At 43.6% G+C, this 18,239-nt stretch overlaps 2 protein-coding genes across 4 annotated transcripts in view; both read left to right on the top strand.

The window, feature by feature from the left end:
- Positions 1-1,940, top strand: part of ltbp3 (latent transforming growth factor beta binding protein 3) — a 35,581-nt gene extending 33,641 nt beyond the window's left edge. For both annotated transcript variants that reach the window (XM_062988502.1, XM_062988501.1), the window contains exon 30: positions 204-1,940. In XM_062988502.1, the coding sequence (XP_062844572.1) occupies positions 204-361 (158 nt within the window). In that variant the 3' untranslated portion in view covers positions 362-1,940. The remainder of the gene's footprint in view (positions 1-203) is intronic.
- A 9,128-nt stretch (positions 1,941-11,068) lies between these two features.
- sptbn2 (spectrin, beta, non-erythrocytic 2) overlaps positions 11,069-18,239 on the top strand; it is a 57,513-nt gene continuing 50,342 nt past the window's right edge. For both annotated transcript variants that reach the window (XM_062988334.1, XM_062988337.1), the window contains exon 1: positions 11,069-11,287. The gene's annotated coding sequence lies outside the window, so the exon portion shown is untranslated. The remainder of the gene's footprint in view (positions 11,288-18,239) is intronic.

The raw sequence follows: 18,239 nt of genomic DNA, 5'->3' as shown, positions 1-18,239 counted from the left end.
CACAGACGGATGGTGGGCGGACAGAGGGCTATCAGTCTATCTCTCTGTCTGTCGTCTGTCTGTCTATCTGTCTGTCTATCTATCTATGTATTTATCTATCTTTCTGTGGTGTCCACATACTTTTGGCTATACGGTTAGTTTCACTACTAGATATTCCAGAACCAGGACTCTGATTGTGCCTCTCTCTGTCCGTCTCTGTGCAGATATAGACGAGTGTACGGAGAGGACCGGACGCTTGAACCCGTGTAAGAACGCTCGCTGTGTGAACACCGCCGGCTCCTTCAAGTGCATCTGCAAGAACGGCCTCTGTGCCCACAGGCACAGCAGTCGAGTGACGATCACACACAGGAACAATAGTTAAACACACACACACACACACACGTGCATATAAAACGTTACCTTTATTCTCGTCCAATCTTTTATACTCTTCTGGCTTTTTATTGGTTTATTTTTCTCACCTCTGATTCGTTTTTCTACACGTTTGAAGAATCGCGGTTCTCTTTGTGTTCTTGTGTTTGGTTGTAGTTTGTGTGTTTATTTTCCTCTCCCCTCTATTTGCACAAGTTTGATCCTGGTCTCGGCGGATCTAAATGAGAATGACCTGACGTGTTGCGATACGGTCAGATCCAGAATTGTTGGCATTCTTGGTAATGATGGTCAAAACGCTACACGAATAAAAAATGTTAAATTGCTAAACACAAACTTTACATTTTAAATTTCACAGCAAATTGCTTATTACACAGGAAAAGGCTCACGTCACGGTCCTATAAATTAGACAGGACCTTAATTATAGGAGAAGACTCGGTGCTGTTTGTTAGGCAAACTAAGGTTTCACACAGGTCTAAATGCAGCGGCGCGAATAACCAACAATATTTTGTTCAAATATTAGTTGGAATTATTGATCTAATCTAAAGAGTTTTCTTTCACTCAGCTTTGCCAAGGGTGCCAACAAACCTGGTGCTGACTGCATGTTAGATTCACTATATGGCCAAAAGTATTTGGACACCTGAACATGATCTTGCCGGACGTCCCGTTTCATAAACAAAGCAAGCAAAGCCGCAGTTCTGGGTATTTGTATGGCTGGGTACTGATGTGCCAGTTCAGTTCAAAGCTCACTGGGGCAGAGGTCAGGTCCGCTGAGCTTTTCTTCATGTCATTATAGAGCTTTCTTATGCTGGAACAAGAAAGGGCCTTCCCTAAACTGTTGCAGCAAAGTTAGAAGCATATAATTACCTTTATATAACTGATTTATTACTCCTGATAGCAATTGTCATGGCTGAAAAACATGAATTTAATTATAAGAAGGTGTGTCCCAATACTTTTGTCCATTAATTTAGTGTACATTGTGGATGTAATGAGTGACTGTAATGGTTTAATATTTTTTTAATGAAGTGCAGACATGTTTGCACTAAGCACAAATAGTAGAACCTTTTTTTTTTTTGGGGGTAAATTCTACATACAGTTAAAATCAAACGTTTACAACGTTCCCTCATGAGTTACGTCATGCTGTGTGGTTTCCATTATTTTGTCCACCTTTAACGTCTTGCTTTTCTGCTTCTGTGTAAAGACTTGGAGAGCTCTGAGTTGGTTGTAATACACCTCTTGCACACGGAGATCTAAAGTATCAGTGGTTGTAGCATCGGGACTCCAACCGTATCTAAGAAGATTTCTCCTGTGGTAAACAGCAGTAAAGAATCAGGCCATGTATATTCGTGATATGATTTCCAAAGAACTGATCCTCGGGTTCTACTACAAGCAGGAAAAGTTCTTAACTATTTGCCAATCACAATAATCATTGAGAAAGAAATAAAGCTAATGCTAGCTTTACACTGAGCTAACCAATAATGTATTGTAGTAAAACCTCTGGTAAAACATCTGGTCTTTCCTGAGTGCTCATGTAAAGATGTTTTGTACTACAGAGAAATGAAAACAATTAAATAAACTCTGTGTCTACATTCCTTTATATATATAATTAAAGTTTTGAAACAGTTTGATTAGACGAGAATTTTAGAAGCAGATGTTTCTCTACACTATAAGGTCAAAAGTATTTGGACGCCTGACCATGAGTTTGTTAGGGCTCATAGTCAGTGACCTCCATGTGACAACAGCCTCTTCTGAGAAGGCTTCTTGCAAGACTTTCAAACATGTCTGTGGGAATCTGTGCTCATTATTTGTGTGGTGGGGCTCTGATGATGGTCAAGAAACCTTCAGTTCCAGAGCTGTTAAGTTTTCGAGCTTTTTTCATGTCTTAGTGTATATACAGTATATTTACACTATATTGCCAAAAGTATTCACTCGTCTGCCTTCACACGCATATGTAATTGAGTGACTCCCATTCCTAATCCATAGGGTTTAATATGACGTCGCCACCCTTTGCAGCTATAACAGCTTCAACTCTTCTGGGAAGGCTTTCCACAAGGTTTAGGAGTGTGTTTAGGGGAATTTTTGACCATTCTTCCAGAAGCCATTTGTGAGGTCGGACACTGATGTTGGACGAGAAGGCCTGGCTCACAGTCGCCGCTCTAATTCATCCCAAAGGTGTTCTATCGGGTTGAGGTCAGGACTGTGCAGGCCAGTCAAGTTCTTCCACACCAAACTCGCTCATCCATGTCTTTATGGTCCTTGTGCTTTGTGCACTGGTGCACAGTCATGTTGGAACAGGAAGGGGCCATCCCCAAAAAGTTGGGAGCATGAAATTGTCCAAAATCTCTTGGTGTGCTGAAGCATTAAGAGTTCCTTTTACTGGAACTAAGGGGCCGAGCCCAACTCCTGAAGAACACCCCCACACCATAATCCCCCCTCCACCACACTGTACACTCGGCACAATGCAGTCAGACAGGTACTGTTCTCGACCCGCGCACAGCCCTTAACGGAACCCTTTTCCACCCATGCACAGATGCCTCTATCCGCCAATCAGGGTTCCTACACAGCTTTTGAAGACCCCACCCACATATTGCTGTCATCCCTCCCTGCAGGCGCTGCCAATTACGCCTGCTAGACCGATGGCGACGCAGAGGAGTTCAGAATCCCGGCGCTGGTGTGCTAGCGGAATATCCCGCTGCGCCACCTGATGTCTTTATAGAGCACAGTCATGCTGGAACAGAAAAGGACCTTCCCTAAACTGTTGCTGCAAATTCAGAAGCATGTTTACATTAAAGAAGTGTTTGGAACAAGATAAAGATCAGACTGTTTCCTTATTTTCTTGATTGTCTTATCGATCTACAGCAGGATTTAGTTGGTGTGCAGGAATCCCAGCTCCATCAGCGTGACTCACTCTGAGTTTTTAATGGTCCGCTGACTCATCCAGAGTACGTAGGTGTTTGAAGGAATTGGAACCCATGGATGCTATACAGTACACACACACACACTCACACATCTAATATGTGGAACAAAGACATGGTCGAAAGTATCGATGAAAAATGGGGTATTATAGTTCAAGGGGGGCAGCATGGTGGATGAATTAGTTAGACGAAGGTAGTTAAGTATTTAGGTAGGTCGTAAATAAGGAGGAAGGAAGATAGTGGAAAGTAGAAGGGTGGGCATTGTGGGGGATTAAATGGGATGATGGCGTGTAGGTGGAAAAGAGGGATAAACAGAGTTAAGTAGGTGGTTGGTAGTAGTAGTGAGGCATTTAGGCTGGTCTGACAGGCTGAGCTGAGCTGGTCAGTAGATCATTATTTAAGGGAGCAGGTGGTTAGATAGGGACGGAGGAGGTGGTTGGTAGGTTCTGGGTTGAAACGCAGGGATGTACATATTTGTGAACATGGGATGAAGGATGATGGGTAAAATATAAACCAAATGGAATGATACGGAGAGATACGGCGTGTAGAAGCGGGCGAGAGAAACAAGGTCAGCCGGATGGAGAGAGATTAGGCAGGTCGTGTAGGTGGCACCTGTTTTCCCTGTAGTCATGCGAGTCTTCTTTTGTCTTCCTAAACCATGCCAGTAGGTGAATTGGCTACTGTAAATTGCCTCTAGATGTGAACGAGTGCAGTTCAGGCATGGTGACACTGATCAGGATGAACCGAAGAATGAAGATGAAATGGTTAACGTGTGTGTGTGTGTGTGTGTGTGTGTGTGGAGGAGTTTTACGTCCCAGCTGCTAAGTTTAGTTATTTAATCCCTGCAGGTTTGGGCTGTTAATACCTAATTAACATTATTAGCAAGACTCTGACAAGGAGGGAGACGATTCCCTCAGTGTCTAACCCAGAGGTGCATTATGGGACACACACGCACACACACGGTCATATTCAAAAAAGTGGGACATGTGGGTGCATAGTCTCAAACTGGCGTACAGTGAAGAGAAAACTATATATATATATACATATATACACACATATACAGTATATAAACATATATATATATATATATATATATATATATATATATATATATATAACAACATTGTTTTATTTCAAAACCAATGTGCACAGTTACAGCTTTGATGCATCCACAGTAAAAATCACTTTTTGGAGGTTCATTTGTCTCATAGTAAATTATCTTTTATTTTCCAAGGTTATGAGGGTCCCTCTGATAGACGTGTGATTTAAAAATCTTCTATTTTTAGTGAGATATAGTGAGATTCTGGCCGTGAAAGCTTCCTTCCCTTCTTTAAGAATCCAGTCTCAAGTTAATCGGGTTCAGTTTCTTGGTCGATATGATTAAATTCTCTTCATTCAGGTTTGCTTGTGAGCTGAACAATCCATTAAACTGAGTGAATAAGAGACAGTAATACAGGACTGAGTGTGAACGCAGCATGGCCTGGTTTTACTCGCTGGCTATTTTCAGCCCGTGATTGATGAAAATAGTCCACGAGCAAACCGGCCTGAAAGGTCCAACCTAAAAACTTTCAGGTTTAGAAGTTGGTGAACGTAGTCAGGCAAGCCGAGGGCAAAGAGAAACTCAGCAGATATAACAAGGAAGAAACCCTGAGAGGAACCAGACTCGAGGGACCAACATCCTTCACTAGAGGCTCATTGAGGTACCTTTCTTTCTCTATATTTCTGGGATCTAATTTACCAAGCAGTTCAGGATTTATGGGAACCGTCTGATCTCAATCAACAACCAATAACCAAGAAAAATGTACTAACAATTATTGACAAATAGCAGTTTGATTTCAGGAAGGTCTCAATGGAGGAAAGGAGCAGGTCCTCGAGGCCGGATTTTTAGGATCTAAAACCCATAAATGTCTGAAGGTTCTTCAAAAAGTTTCCGCACTTTTTAAAACTCGCTTGAAAATCGCTTTCACATCATCACATGAAAATCTTCTTCCCCTTAAATCTTCTTTGAGCGTCCAAAAAGGTGGAAATCAGATGAAGCTAAATCGGGTCTCTCAGACAAGACCAATTACTCCTCCTCCTAACCTTACTGCTTATAACTAATACATACAAGTGCAGAAACTTTTTGAAGATCACTCGTATGTATATATACCTTCTGGAAGAGACCACTCCCATCAAAACAGAACCGTTTTATTATATCGATCTGCTGCTCTGTCAGCATAACTTCAGTTAACATCATTGTAAGTGGACGAATGGACCTGGACCCACATCGTGCCGGCAAAATGCCTCCCGCGGCACAACAGAGACCTTTAACGTTCTCTCCACACACGTACTCGCCCACTTGTGGAGAGCGTGGCAAGGGATGATTCATCTGACCTTTTCTGTACAATCTCTGCAGGATTCGGCATCACTGAACTGACCCCCCAAATGTGTTTGTTATGGTATATTTATTTCAGCTGTATGTAGGTACTGAAGGTCAGACGTGTTTCTGTACATCGGTGTGTAATTTTTGATTGACCTCGGTGCTTGATCTGCATCAGCATCTCACTAGGTGTGTGTGAAATTATGCTATTAAATAATCATCATTAATCCGTCATGATGAAACATGAGCTCTATTTTTAGACGCCCAGGCACGCCGTGACATCCGATCCCGTCCGTTACATCAATTCTCACTTTAATTCACCGGCTTTTTCGTTCTTTACGGCGTCTTCAGCCGCTCCGCTAAAGGGTCGAGGTGCTGTATCTGTAGAATTACACACAGGTGCACACACACACACACACACACACACCCTTAGCCATCTGTATTGTCTCAGTGTGAGCTGCATCATTTGACACTGCCAGAGCAATGCATTCTGGGAAGGGACACCAGAAAAAGAAACAACCTAGTTATCAAATCATGTATGAAGCCAAAGAGACCCAAATTTGTCCTTAAAACAGGGACAGTAGGGGACGTGGACACTATATGGACAAACGTATCGGGACACCCTGTCTAAATTTGGATTTAAGTATTTCAGCCACAGCAGTTGCTAACAAGTAAATGATATGCTTTAAATGTTACAGCAACAGTTTAGGGAAGGTCCTTACCTGTCCCATCATGACTGTTCCTCTGTGCACAGAGCAGCTTTATAAAGACATGACGACCTCAGCCCCACTGAACAGCTTTGGAATGAACTGGAACATCAACAGAGGCTTTCTAGAGATCATACAAATGCTTTTGACTGAACAGGCACAAATTCCCACAGACATATTTCAAGCTTCTCAGAAGAGTGGTTGTCGTAGCTGAAAAGGTCAAATAGAGGTCAGTCTGTTTTAATACTGTTTGTTTTTGAGATGGGACGATCGACACGTTTATGGACAGGTGTCCAAATACTTAAATGAACTGAGCTAAACTGTTAGCCATGGGCTTCCTTTAAAAGATAGCATCTTGTCTCCGGCGCGCTAGAGCAAACTACAAATGCCACCTTCATACGGACACTATTTAAAACTGGATTTATTTAAATGACAGATTTCTGTCCCTCTTTCCATTGCAGCAGTTCTACTGTTTCTCAAACTGGAGCAGCAAGATGTCCTTCAAAAAACTTTTGTGGAGGACAGAGAGAGAGAGAGCAGAAATAGTCAGGTCATCCCAGCGAGAGGAGTCGAGAAGTGAGAAAGGAACCAGGGAGGAGTATAAATATCTCTTAGTAGGTCAGAATGACAGAAAAGAAAGAAAAGACATCTGAGTAGGGAGGATTCAAGGCTTAGCTGCCTAACATACCTCACGACGAGGCTTAGATGGTCATCGTAACCAATACAGAGGCTTAGCTGGTCATCGCAACTAATACAGAGGCTTAGATGGTCATCATAACCAATACAGAGGCTTAGCTGGTCATCGTAACCAATACAGAAGCTTCGCTGGCCATCGTAACCAATACAGAGGCTTAGCTGGTCATCATAACCAATACAGAGGCTTAGCTGGTCATCGTAACCAATACAGAGGCTTAGCTGGTCATCGTAACCAATACAGAGGCTTAGCTGGTCATCGTAACCAATACAGAGGCTTAGCTGGCCATCGTAACCAATACAGAGGCTTAGCTGGTCATCGTAACCAATACAGAGGCTTAGATGGTCATTACAGTTTACATTGTAGATGCGTAGATGGTCGTCATTCCTCAAACTAAGGCTAAGTTCATCATCATACCTCAAACTAAGGCTGAGCAGGTCATTCTACCTCATACTAAGCCATAGCTGGACGTCAAACCTTCATATTTTACCTTGTGCTGAGGCTTAGCTGGTCATTGTACCTCATACATAAATTGAGGTTTTACTCCTTTATGATCACCAGATATCGTCCATATAATACATTAAACACCAGCTTCAGTCTAAAATATGCTGGCGTGGCCTCACTGTGACTTCTAAGCCTCGGTAAGAAGTCCTCATTATGAGGTATAATGAGCAGCTCAGCCTCAGTATAAGGTCTAATGACCAGTTAAACCAGATTATGTCTGAACATGAGGTAGGATGACCAGCTAATCCTCTATAGGTGGACAGTAAAGATTTATGTCACCTCAGTCATACAAGCCAAGCTAATGTTTCAGCCCTCTTGCCTACCACCTAGGGAATATCACCATTTAGCACCACGTTCACACCAAGTACAGCTTTTAATTTGCTACTTTTTTTTTTACCACGTTGGCACTACATAACGCATGTTGGTTGTGTGATTGACACAATAATAATTATTCCGTCCACACCAAAACACACAGGCGGGAATTTTGCCTGCGAGTTGTTTTCGAGTTCTGGGATCACGTGGATCCGACCGAAGATCTGCACTCTGCAAACCACAACACATTCATGTCTGTGTAATCCCTGTCGTCCCACACAGGGACGTCCACTCAGCGCTCTCATTGTCCCGCCGTGATGGTTTTGTGCTTGTTCAGACTGAGCGGGAGCAGGTCGGGTGGAGTCGGGTACGGATAGAGGGTTCGATCGAAGCGAAGAGTGAAAGGATACTCTGGAATGTACAGTGGTGCCGGTTCTCTTAAGGTCTCTTTATTGACTTGTTTATTTGTGCTGACAGTCTTTAAAGACTCCAGATTAATGAAGACGGAGGTGTTTAACTCCTGAGATGTGCACGTAAACATAAACATGCAGGACCTGAAACGTTATTGGACAGTTACTTCTCATATCATAAAGTTTCTGAATTATCTTACTGGCTCCTTATACATTTAAAGCAGAAACAACTCTAGACTCATGTCTGGAAGAAAACCACGTAGACCGTCTCCCTTTGATATAATCACCTTATTTTTATTTTCCACTCCTGCTATTCCTCTTGGACGTGTGTCAGCAGAAACAGCGCAAGACGGAAAGAGAAGAAACTCGATCGCGCTGACGACTCTAATCCATATTTACACAGACAGAAGCCAAACTTCTACAGACTAATCGAGGTACGCTGACCTTCATAGATCAGGCAACGGCTCTGAACAGTAGCTACACACCCAAAACACCCTGATCCACTGTTCAGAACAAACTACCTCAATAAACCTGCCTTAAATTGGATGCAAATGTATTTTGTCACCGCACATAGTCAGGAGGATGGTTAGAGAGGCAAAATATTTCTCCCAGGTCCATGGTTGGAGATTGGTAGGACATGGTAGCATTTTGGGATCTTTAAATCTTAAAACGTGTTGGCAGTTTATCACATGGCATCACATACTTACCTGCTTACTTACTCGATCACACCAATGGTGTATTTAAAGCTGCAAATCTACCTTCTGTACGTTTTTTAGAAGGCAGGGGGACACAAAGGACGCCCACACTGACTGAGGGGTCGTGTTTGAGGGGCCAAGATTGCCAACCTGGCAGATGTGTGGCTTAAACCAACCTTCTGATTACTAGTCCAGTATTTAACCACATAGCTACAACTACCTGTACTCACTTACTTAGCAGCTTACACTGGGGGCAATTTAGAGAATCCACCCTCTATCCTCTAATTACAGTTATACACAAGTCAACATGATTCCTCACAAAGACAGTGTGTGTGTGTGTGTGTGTGTGTGTGTGTGTTTGTGTATTTGATTGATATGCTGATGCCATCTAGTTTTCTTGTGGGTGGAGGACAGATGGTCACCAGCCCCCATCACACCCACAGTCTGGTGTTTTGGGGGATTTTCACACCCCTTATAGGTGTTTAAAGCCATTTCCAAATGAGCTTCTTCCTAAACACTGTCCCACTTATGCTAATGAGTGTGAATCTTTCTTGGATTTAATGCTAGACCTCTGAAACCAGGGTCAGCCAAAAACAAACAAGAATAAACAAACCGTCCTGACAGTGAGTGACTGGTATTTACAAGCCCGGTTCAAAGTTCAAATATTTGAGCAGTATGAACATGCAACGTGTCCATCCTCATGCCCGTAGTTTTCTTTAAGGGGTCCTGGGTGGGCTCCAAACCATCCTGGATAGAGCGGTTGCTCCAAATTAATATAGGGCGAGTACAGAACTAGTAACTGGAAGGTTACTGGTTCAAGCCCCACATCTGCCAGGTTGCCACTGTTGGGCCCCTGAGCAAGGCCCTTAACCCTCAACTGCTTATGTATGTCCTGACCATCCTTATGCCCATTGTTTCCCTTATGGATCCAGGGTGGGCTCCGGACCCGACTGGATAGAGAGCTGCTCCAGATTACATCTGAAGCCTAGTGGTTAAGGTACTGGGCTAGCAATCAGAAGGTTGCTGGTTTACGCCCCACCACTGCCTGGTTGCCTCACGGTTGGTCCCCTGAGCAAGGCCCCTAACCCTCAATTGCTTGCAATGTCTCAATTGTAAGGACATGCACTGTGTCCATCCTTATGCCTATCGTTTCCCTTATGGGTCCAGGATGGGCTCCGGAGAGATTGCTCCAGATTACTGAAGGGCAGCTGTAGGTTAGTGGTTAAGGTACTCAGAAGGTCATTGGTTCAAGTCCCTCATCTGCCAGATTGCAACAGTTGGGCCCTTGAGCAAGGCCCTTAACCCTCAATTGCTTGCAATGTCTCAATTGTAAGGACATGCACTGTGTCCCTCCTTATGCCTGTTGTTTCCCTTATGGGTCCAGGGAGGGCTCCGGACCCAACTGGATAGAAAGCTGCTCCAAATTACTGAAGGACAGCTGTAGGCTAGTGGTTAAGGTACTGGACTAACAATCAAAAGGTCACTGGTTCAAGTCCCTCATCTGCCAGGTTGCAACAGTTGGGCCCTTGAGCAAGGCCCTTAACCCTCAATTGCTTGCAATGTCTCAATTGTAAGGACATGCACTGTGTCCCTCCTTATGCCTGTTGTTTCCCTTATGGGTCCAGGGTGGGCTCCGGACCCTACTGGATACAGTGGTTGCTTCAAATTACTGAAGGGCAGCCTAGGGTAGCCTAGTGGTTGCTGCTGTTGGGCCCCTGAGCAAGGCCCCTAACCCTCAATTGCTCAGACGGTATACTGTAACTGTAATGTAAATCGCTTTGGACGACCGGATGAATCGTTTCCACGCGCGGGCGAGGGAATGCACGCGCGTGTGCGCTCACGCGGGGATCTAGACACCCTCCCTTCTCCTCCTCCTCCGTTCACTCCTCCTCCCCCACGGCGCGTGCAGCCGTTCATTCTCTCATCTTACCGGGGGAACCGGAGTGACCGAGCGACGTTCGAGCGCACACTCGTACACGCGTGCATGCATACATACATACACACATGCATACCTGCATACATACCTGCATGCATATGAGGAGGCGCGCGCGCGTGCTCGGGCTATGATTTGAAAATTCCCTTTTAATTCCACGTGCGCGTCCGTTAGCGTTCAGTCGGCGCGAGGGAGCCGCTTTTATATGTGTTTTTGTAACGGAAAATTAAGAGGAAAAAAACTCGAAGGAATAAAGGATGCGGATTTAACACTTGATGGAGGAATTTAGGGAAATAAACCCACCTATGTGAGGCGAAGCTTTTCTCTCGGGTGGCATTTCGTTACAGAAAACGACGGTAAACGTTGTGAGAGGAACGAATTCGATACCGAAGGTGAGTTGTTTATCTTTTGATAGCATCTTAGCTTGTTAATCTAACCACCATAACGCGTTTTGAATAACCAACTAAATTGAAAAAATGAAACAAATACCGTTATTACCCTAGCATCTTGTTCAATCTACCAGGCTGTATCCCAAATGACTCATTGTGTAATTACGTAGCACACTGTGTGGGCTGTACATGTATGTGTACCGCACGCTCTGTGTAGGCCGCCTAGGTAGGGAGAAAGGTGGTGTTTGGGATTGAGCCCAGGTCTGGCGCTGTGCTTGCTGAAGATGCTTGGCTATAATATCAACATGCTGCCCTGTGCTGGTTCGCCTTTTGTCTCTATAGCACATCCATGTACACGCTAGATTGCTATGTGTTCCGGACAAAGCAGACAAAATGTATTATTATGAACTATTTTAGGGCAGAAAATGTATCGACGCGTATTGATTTGGATGTAAACATGGCATTACGTTGACTGATGGTGTTAAATGCGCAACACGGCTTTACATTCATCCTTTCATTCGTGTGTGTGTGTGTGTGTGTGTGTGTGTGTGTGTGTGTGTGGACATGGTCGTGTTTTGATTCCTTCGGATCCTCTTTTGCAGTCTGGATAAACAAAGAGGTGGAAAAAATACACAATTAGGGATGTTCCAGTTATTGATTATGCAATATATCACGATAATGTAAATGTATAATATTGACACTGTTCTGATTTATAACCCTTGGGCTTTATGTAAGAAAAAGCTGCATAGGTATGTGGCATATTTGGCCTTTAAAAAACAGCCAAGGCCAATTGAGCTAGCTGACACGTTTTAGATCTGTCTTCCCAAGGATGTAATAATAATTAAGGTTAATATATCAAATATATATTTATATCATTAAGCATGATTGAAAGACAGCAGTTATTAGATTATTTCATTTTTATCCACCGCTGTATCCTGGTCAGCGTCACAACAGGCTCATTTCCACAGAGAAACACTGGGCACAAGGCAGGGATACCCCAGGTGGGGCACCAGTCCATCACAGCACTTTACAGGGCCGGACCATGTACAGCCAGTCACACTATGCCTGATGTGAATCCCCCACCACTTGTGTAAGCGCATCAATCAGTCGCATATCACAGCTGCCAAGAGGATAAACCCCATGCGACCTTCCCTCCTTCAGACACGCGCGTGCACATCTTTAGGAAGCCTTAAGTTCCGTACGCTGCCTTGTGCTTTGAACGTAAGTGTAACGAAAGTCTAAATGATTCATTGGAGGCTTTTTATTATTCTGATTGATCTCAGATGCTCCAGATTTTTGCTGAGTTTAAATAAAGAACAGCGTTCACATGATCTAGATATATAGATACTTTATTAATCACACAGGAAATTAACAATCTTTTCAGAACCAAACCTCCTTAGTGTAGATACTGGAGATCAGTCGAGCATGAAGAGACTGTGGTTAATTTCACTGACCAGGTCGGCTTCTGTAGCAGCTCTTGGTCTGGAGTTTCAAAATGCCAACCTAATGTAAATAAATTATTGCAGATCTGAGGACCCAGTCTTGTATTATGAGGCAATGATGGGTAATAATTGGCCATATCAGAGCGTAGGGGCTAATCCAAAAATTAATTATCTAAATTACACAGCCGTAATCTTTTTGGAATCTGTTGGACAGTTGAATGAAGAAACGTGGAGATTAATGGCTGAACAGTCACACAGATGTGAATAGATGGAGGAATGTGTTGATGTCCTTGCCGTATTGCTGACTCTCCCGATCCTGCTCATGTGCTCTGTAGGCTGCCCTCCCACCTGAGCAGCATGTATTGTTATGGGGTTCTGGATGAGCACACTTGATAAGCTCTCTCATCCCAAACACTACCGGTGCTTTTGTTACTGTCACGTTCTCGTATAGTGCTGATCTCACTGATTCCACACCAGTAGCCATGTTTCTCTAGGGCTGGTGTGAAAATGTTTCATGTAAACTGTGAATACTCTCTAGTGGTTAGAGCTTTGGGCTATTAACAGAGATGTTGCAGGTTTGAATCCCAGGTCTGCCATGCAGCCTCATTCCATTGGTTGACCCTGCACAAATATATCACACGTGGTACATTAAATATTATTACTATTATCTATGCAGCGTATGGATCTTTATCAGTGGTGGTTTGGAGCTTCATTGGCCGGTTCACCATGGTGTTAAAGTGTGGTGCTATTTTATGGGTTTCCAGATTCAGTCGTCGTGTGGAGAAAAACACAGTGTGGTGTTTCTCTAGACTGTAATTTCAGCTCTGCTTTAATTAACCACTACTGTGTGTGTGTGTGTGTGTGTGTGTGTGTGTGTGTGTGTGGACCTTTTATCTCCTGTCAACACCCCTTAGATAATTTTAGGGATTTTTGTATGGGCGGTGTTAGGTCAGTGCATTTAGGAGGAGGTGCTATGGGACACTTAAACAATAATGTCAGCTTGTCTTACTCTTGGAGACACAACACCCGAATTAAAGCTTTCAAAGCTTTTAAATGGAGGAAGATGCGGGAAGATGAGGAAACTCAATCCAGAAGTGCTGATCAGATACCAGCCAGTCTAAAACCTTCTAAAAATAGGAATATTTCCAAGAGACGATCATGTGGCTCATATTTCTAACACCGACTGCAAGATTCAGCCATAAAAAGGCAAACTAGTGAGCCATGAGGTTATTTTACACACTCATACACACACATTCCTAAATGTAGTAGGCCTCACGGTCTAAGGACGATGAATGGTATGTACCGAAAATTTCAGCAACATTCTACATGGCATTGTCACGAGTTGCCACTTTTCCAAAAAGTTGGTCTGTCAAATTTCTCATTCTGATGCTGCCGTGGTCAACTGGAAGTAGTGCTTTTGAGTAGTGCTATGATCTAGTAATGTCTAGTGGCAATGTCAATGTCTAGGAGCAATGACCGCTCAGTCATTAGGTGATAAGCCTGACGTGTAGCCATCACAACAATTCCAAAAGTTCCAAACTGCCCATGGGTGCACTGGTCACCATCACATAAGCATGCTGGAAAACAGGAGTGGTGAGCGGTGCACCTACGCTCCTCACAGCCATGCTCTGACTCTAGCTGCAGCAAACCTGGTTATGCTGAACCTCCCCAGTTGGACATTAATGTGTCCAGAACTAAACAGATGACACCAGATTTCAGGAATCACCCTACAGTCACCCCTCTGTTAGTCAAATCAGTCCATTCATTCTTCAGTCTGTTTGTCCGTCTGTCCGTTCATCCTTCCACCTACCATCTATTTATTTTACCTCTATTTATCCACCCGTACATCTTCATCTATCTTTCTAATTTTGCATTCCCATCCATCCATCCGTCTGTCTGTCTTTCCATTATCCGTCATATCAAATCATGACACACAACAGGAAATGAACGCTGCTGTTATTTTAGGAAGCGATTCACATTTATGCTGTTTTATTGCAGCGCTTTGTACTCACACGCCTCTGCACTCTTCCTGGCATCCTAAACAGCGGTTCCTCGCTCGTCTTCCAGTCGCCCACTCTCTTCCTCCGTTTGTACCCCTTTATTGTCCTCTTAGAAGGAAAACGTTCACATTTTGACATGCCGCTGCTTTCTAGAGCGTTCTCGATAGTATGTGTTGGCGGTCGACATGTAGCAGATAGCGAGCTTGTTTAAATCATGGTTTTTGGAACCGCTCTGTGGATTTGGCCTATTTATAGTGCTTTTCACTTCCACCTCCTCGTCCAAGCTGCCGGGTTTCTGTTCTCTCTCAAACTCTCTTCAGCTTTTCATCTAGAAAGCAGCAAATACTGTAGTTCTGATTCATTCTTTACTCCCGAAGCGATCTAACCTGCTAATGCAATCTCACTGACCATACTGGATTAGAACAGTTTTATGGTGTAGCTGTACCTGCCTCAGGGGCTTTATTTAGACCTCAATAACCACCTTCTATTTTTTTACTGTTGATGTGTGCAGTGTTTGTTTTGCAGACGCTCTGTGTGGCGTGGTGTGTAACTCCTGTAATCAAATAATAATGATTATAATAGTGATAAATAAGTGACAAATGTGGTGGATGAATGCGAAGCAACCAACGGAGTTCTTCTTAAATTTGGGCTCGTCTGTGACAATTTAAGCGTTTTCGGTACACGGAGGGAGACGTTAACTGGCACACTAGCGGGTTGTGCTGCCTCAGCCCGTCGGTTTGAATAGCTCGAGGCTAACTGTGTTGCGTAGTAGTGCGTCTAAATAATCTGCCTTACGAGTTTGATGACTTATTAGAATCCTCTCTACTGAGGCAGCTGATCAGGTAGGCAGTAGGCAGCAAGGCAGCTCATTAGGTTTTCAGACAGACCTACAGCATGTGTATCTTCATGTGTGACACGATGTAGCCCTATAGGCATGCACACTTCCAAACGTATTGATTTGTGTCTGGCTTTGTCATCCTGTCAGTTCATGTGGAAGTGTCGTGCCCTTTATTTGCTGGGGGGGGTTGGGGGGAAGGGGATGCAGTGCAGCCACTTTCCATGTCCACCTGAGGCCTTATCTTCCCAGTTTACTCCTGATCGAGTCGGATCAGTTCCCTTATTGTCATTTTCCGCCGCCTGCACCATCACTGAGCTGGACGAGGAGAGCCACAAAGAGCTGTATCGCATCTCACTCATGCAGACATCGTGACCCGTCACTAGAGGCAGCATTTCTGTAGGGACAATGAAACCTCAAGCAGCCGTGCCACCTGAGCGCCAGGGGTTTTTAAGTGTGTGTGTGTGTGTGTGTGTGTGTGTGTGTGTGTGTGTGTGTGTGTGTGTGTTATACTCCTACTTATGCACTACAGGGGGAAGGGTAGTCACATCTGAGTCTACTACATCTCATGGGATTCATTTAGTCCATCACACACACACACACACACACACAATTCATTTGGTCAGGAAAGGTTTTCTTATGTGCCATATGTGTTCAGTCACCACTGATCATCTCCTCTTACACAAGCACACACCCACACACACACACACACCCACACACATACACAAGCACACACCCACACACACACACACAGGATTGTGTAACAGGATGAATTAATAATATAAAAGTATTTCTGAACGCTCCTGACTTAGTTTCAGCATCTCTCTGATGCAATAATGATGAAGCGTATTAGCATTTAGTGCTAACTAAACATGCTGGGGCCGTGACGAGAGTTATAATTATTCAGGTTCGGACAAGTATGTGATCCTCTCGCACCTGAAATTCAGATTTAGCAGATCACGTCTGGGTCGAGATCAATCAAAGTCGTAGTCAAAACATTTTCCTTTCAAGCTACTGCAGACGAATTACCCTGCTGCACGCGGCGCGTCGTTCCAAAACGTCCAATCTCAGCTCGTTTCCAACATTATAGATTAATGATTGTAGGGCGCAAACTACGCATCAGTGTTTTCTTTTTTGTTGCACATCACCTTTCCTCCCTAAATATTTTTATCCTGTTTTATTCGCATCACTTGAGTGGCCAATGATATTGTTAACAAACTCATCTGCTAATCATCTGGGTACCACCGTTTTGATTTGTCGAAGGCACACCGGTCTAAATGTGGGTGCAAACGGGGGTAAAATACTAAATTTGACAGGCCTTGAAGCGCATCCGTGACATCTTGTTCACTAGATCTTGTTCAGACTTCACACCATCATCAATCAGATTATTTTAAATCAGTTTAGTGACCACAAGGTCATTCTGGACTGCAAATCTATTTAATGATCTTTTTTTTTTTTTTTTTTCTTCCCCCTCTTGTAAATAATGCAACACGCACACATGCATGCACACACACACACACACACACACACACACACACACACACACACAACCCAGACAGCACAGCTGATTCAAACCAGACCGAAAGCATTGATCTGGAGTACAGCCACCTTTTAAAATAAATACTGAGTATAATGGCTCATTAAGCTGCGTGTGTGTGTGTGTGTGTGTGTGTGTGTGTGTGTGTTTACGGGACCACAGTTTAAATACGACATTAAAAAAATCACATTTTGCTAATAATGCGGTCCCTTGATTTCCCTGCACGTCAGTAATCTGATTATGAGAAGCCTCCGAGTTTCCATGATTGAGTCAGTAATCGTATTTAATCCCATGATGTGGCTCGTTGTGGTGAAGCTGTCCACTTTTCAGTGGTCACTTTTCAGGTAGCTCGTAATTAAAACGTCTGATAGGAACCCCGCAGCTTCACGGAGCTCAGATACAATATATAACCGTAACTGATTATTGATTTATTCATTTTAATTTCACCGTGTACTCTGGTGACCTCAGGTCATGTGGTCTTCTGCTGTAGTGCATCCACCTGAGACTCAGTGGTTGTTAGGAGTGTTTTTTTTTTAATCTTCTTTAATCTTTTTCAATTTAGAAAGAGTCTTTAGCATCATATTGTCTTTACAGCGTGCAGCACAAAGGTCCTTTTATTTTGTGTGTGTGTGTGTACGCGCCCCTTGGGTGCATTAAGGGCTCTGTGTGTTGAAATATTAACAAGCTCAAATCTGTCCTGCTGGGACGGTTGTGTTTTCTAAAGAAATACCGTAATTATCGACGGTCTCTGAATGGGATTATGGGTAGGGACTGGTGTACTGGAAACATCTATTCAGAGTGCCCACCAATCTGGCATCACTTGTGTTTCAACGTGGTATTTTACAGTATATACCATACAGGTCAAATAAATACATATAAATAGTGTAAATCTGATTAGTAAAATGCTGTGAATACATTTCGATTTCTCCATGCTCCCCTTTTTCTCCCAATCTAGTCATATCCAGTTCCCAAATTAAATCTCCTTTACTGATGCCGGTCCTGGTCGAGGAGAACACACGTGCAGCAGCCAACCACTTCTTTTTACCCAGTGATCAGTATTCAATAATATTCACCGTCTCTATGCAGGAGCTATCGACCAGCCAGCAGAGAGCGCAGTCGCAGCAGCAATGAACCCTCTTGG

This window comes from Trichomycterus rosablanca, chromosome 26, assembly GCF_030014385.1.
Source record: "Trichomycterus rosablanca isolate fTriRos1 chromosome 26, fTriRos1.hap1, whole genome shotgun sequence".
Classification (NCBI taxonomy): domain Eukaryota; kingdom Metazoa; phylum Chordata; class Actinopteri; order Siluriformes; family Trichomycteridae; genus Trichomycterus; species Trichomycterus rosablanca.
This window is presented reverse-complemented; position numbering and strand designations above follow the sequence as displayed.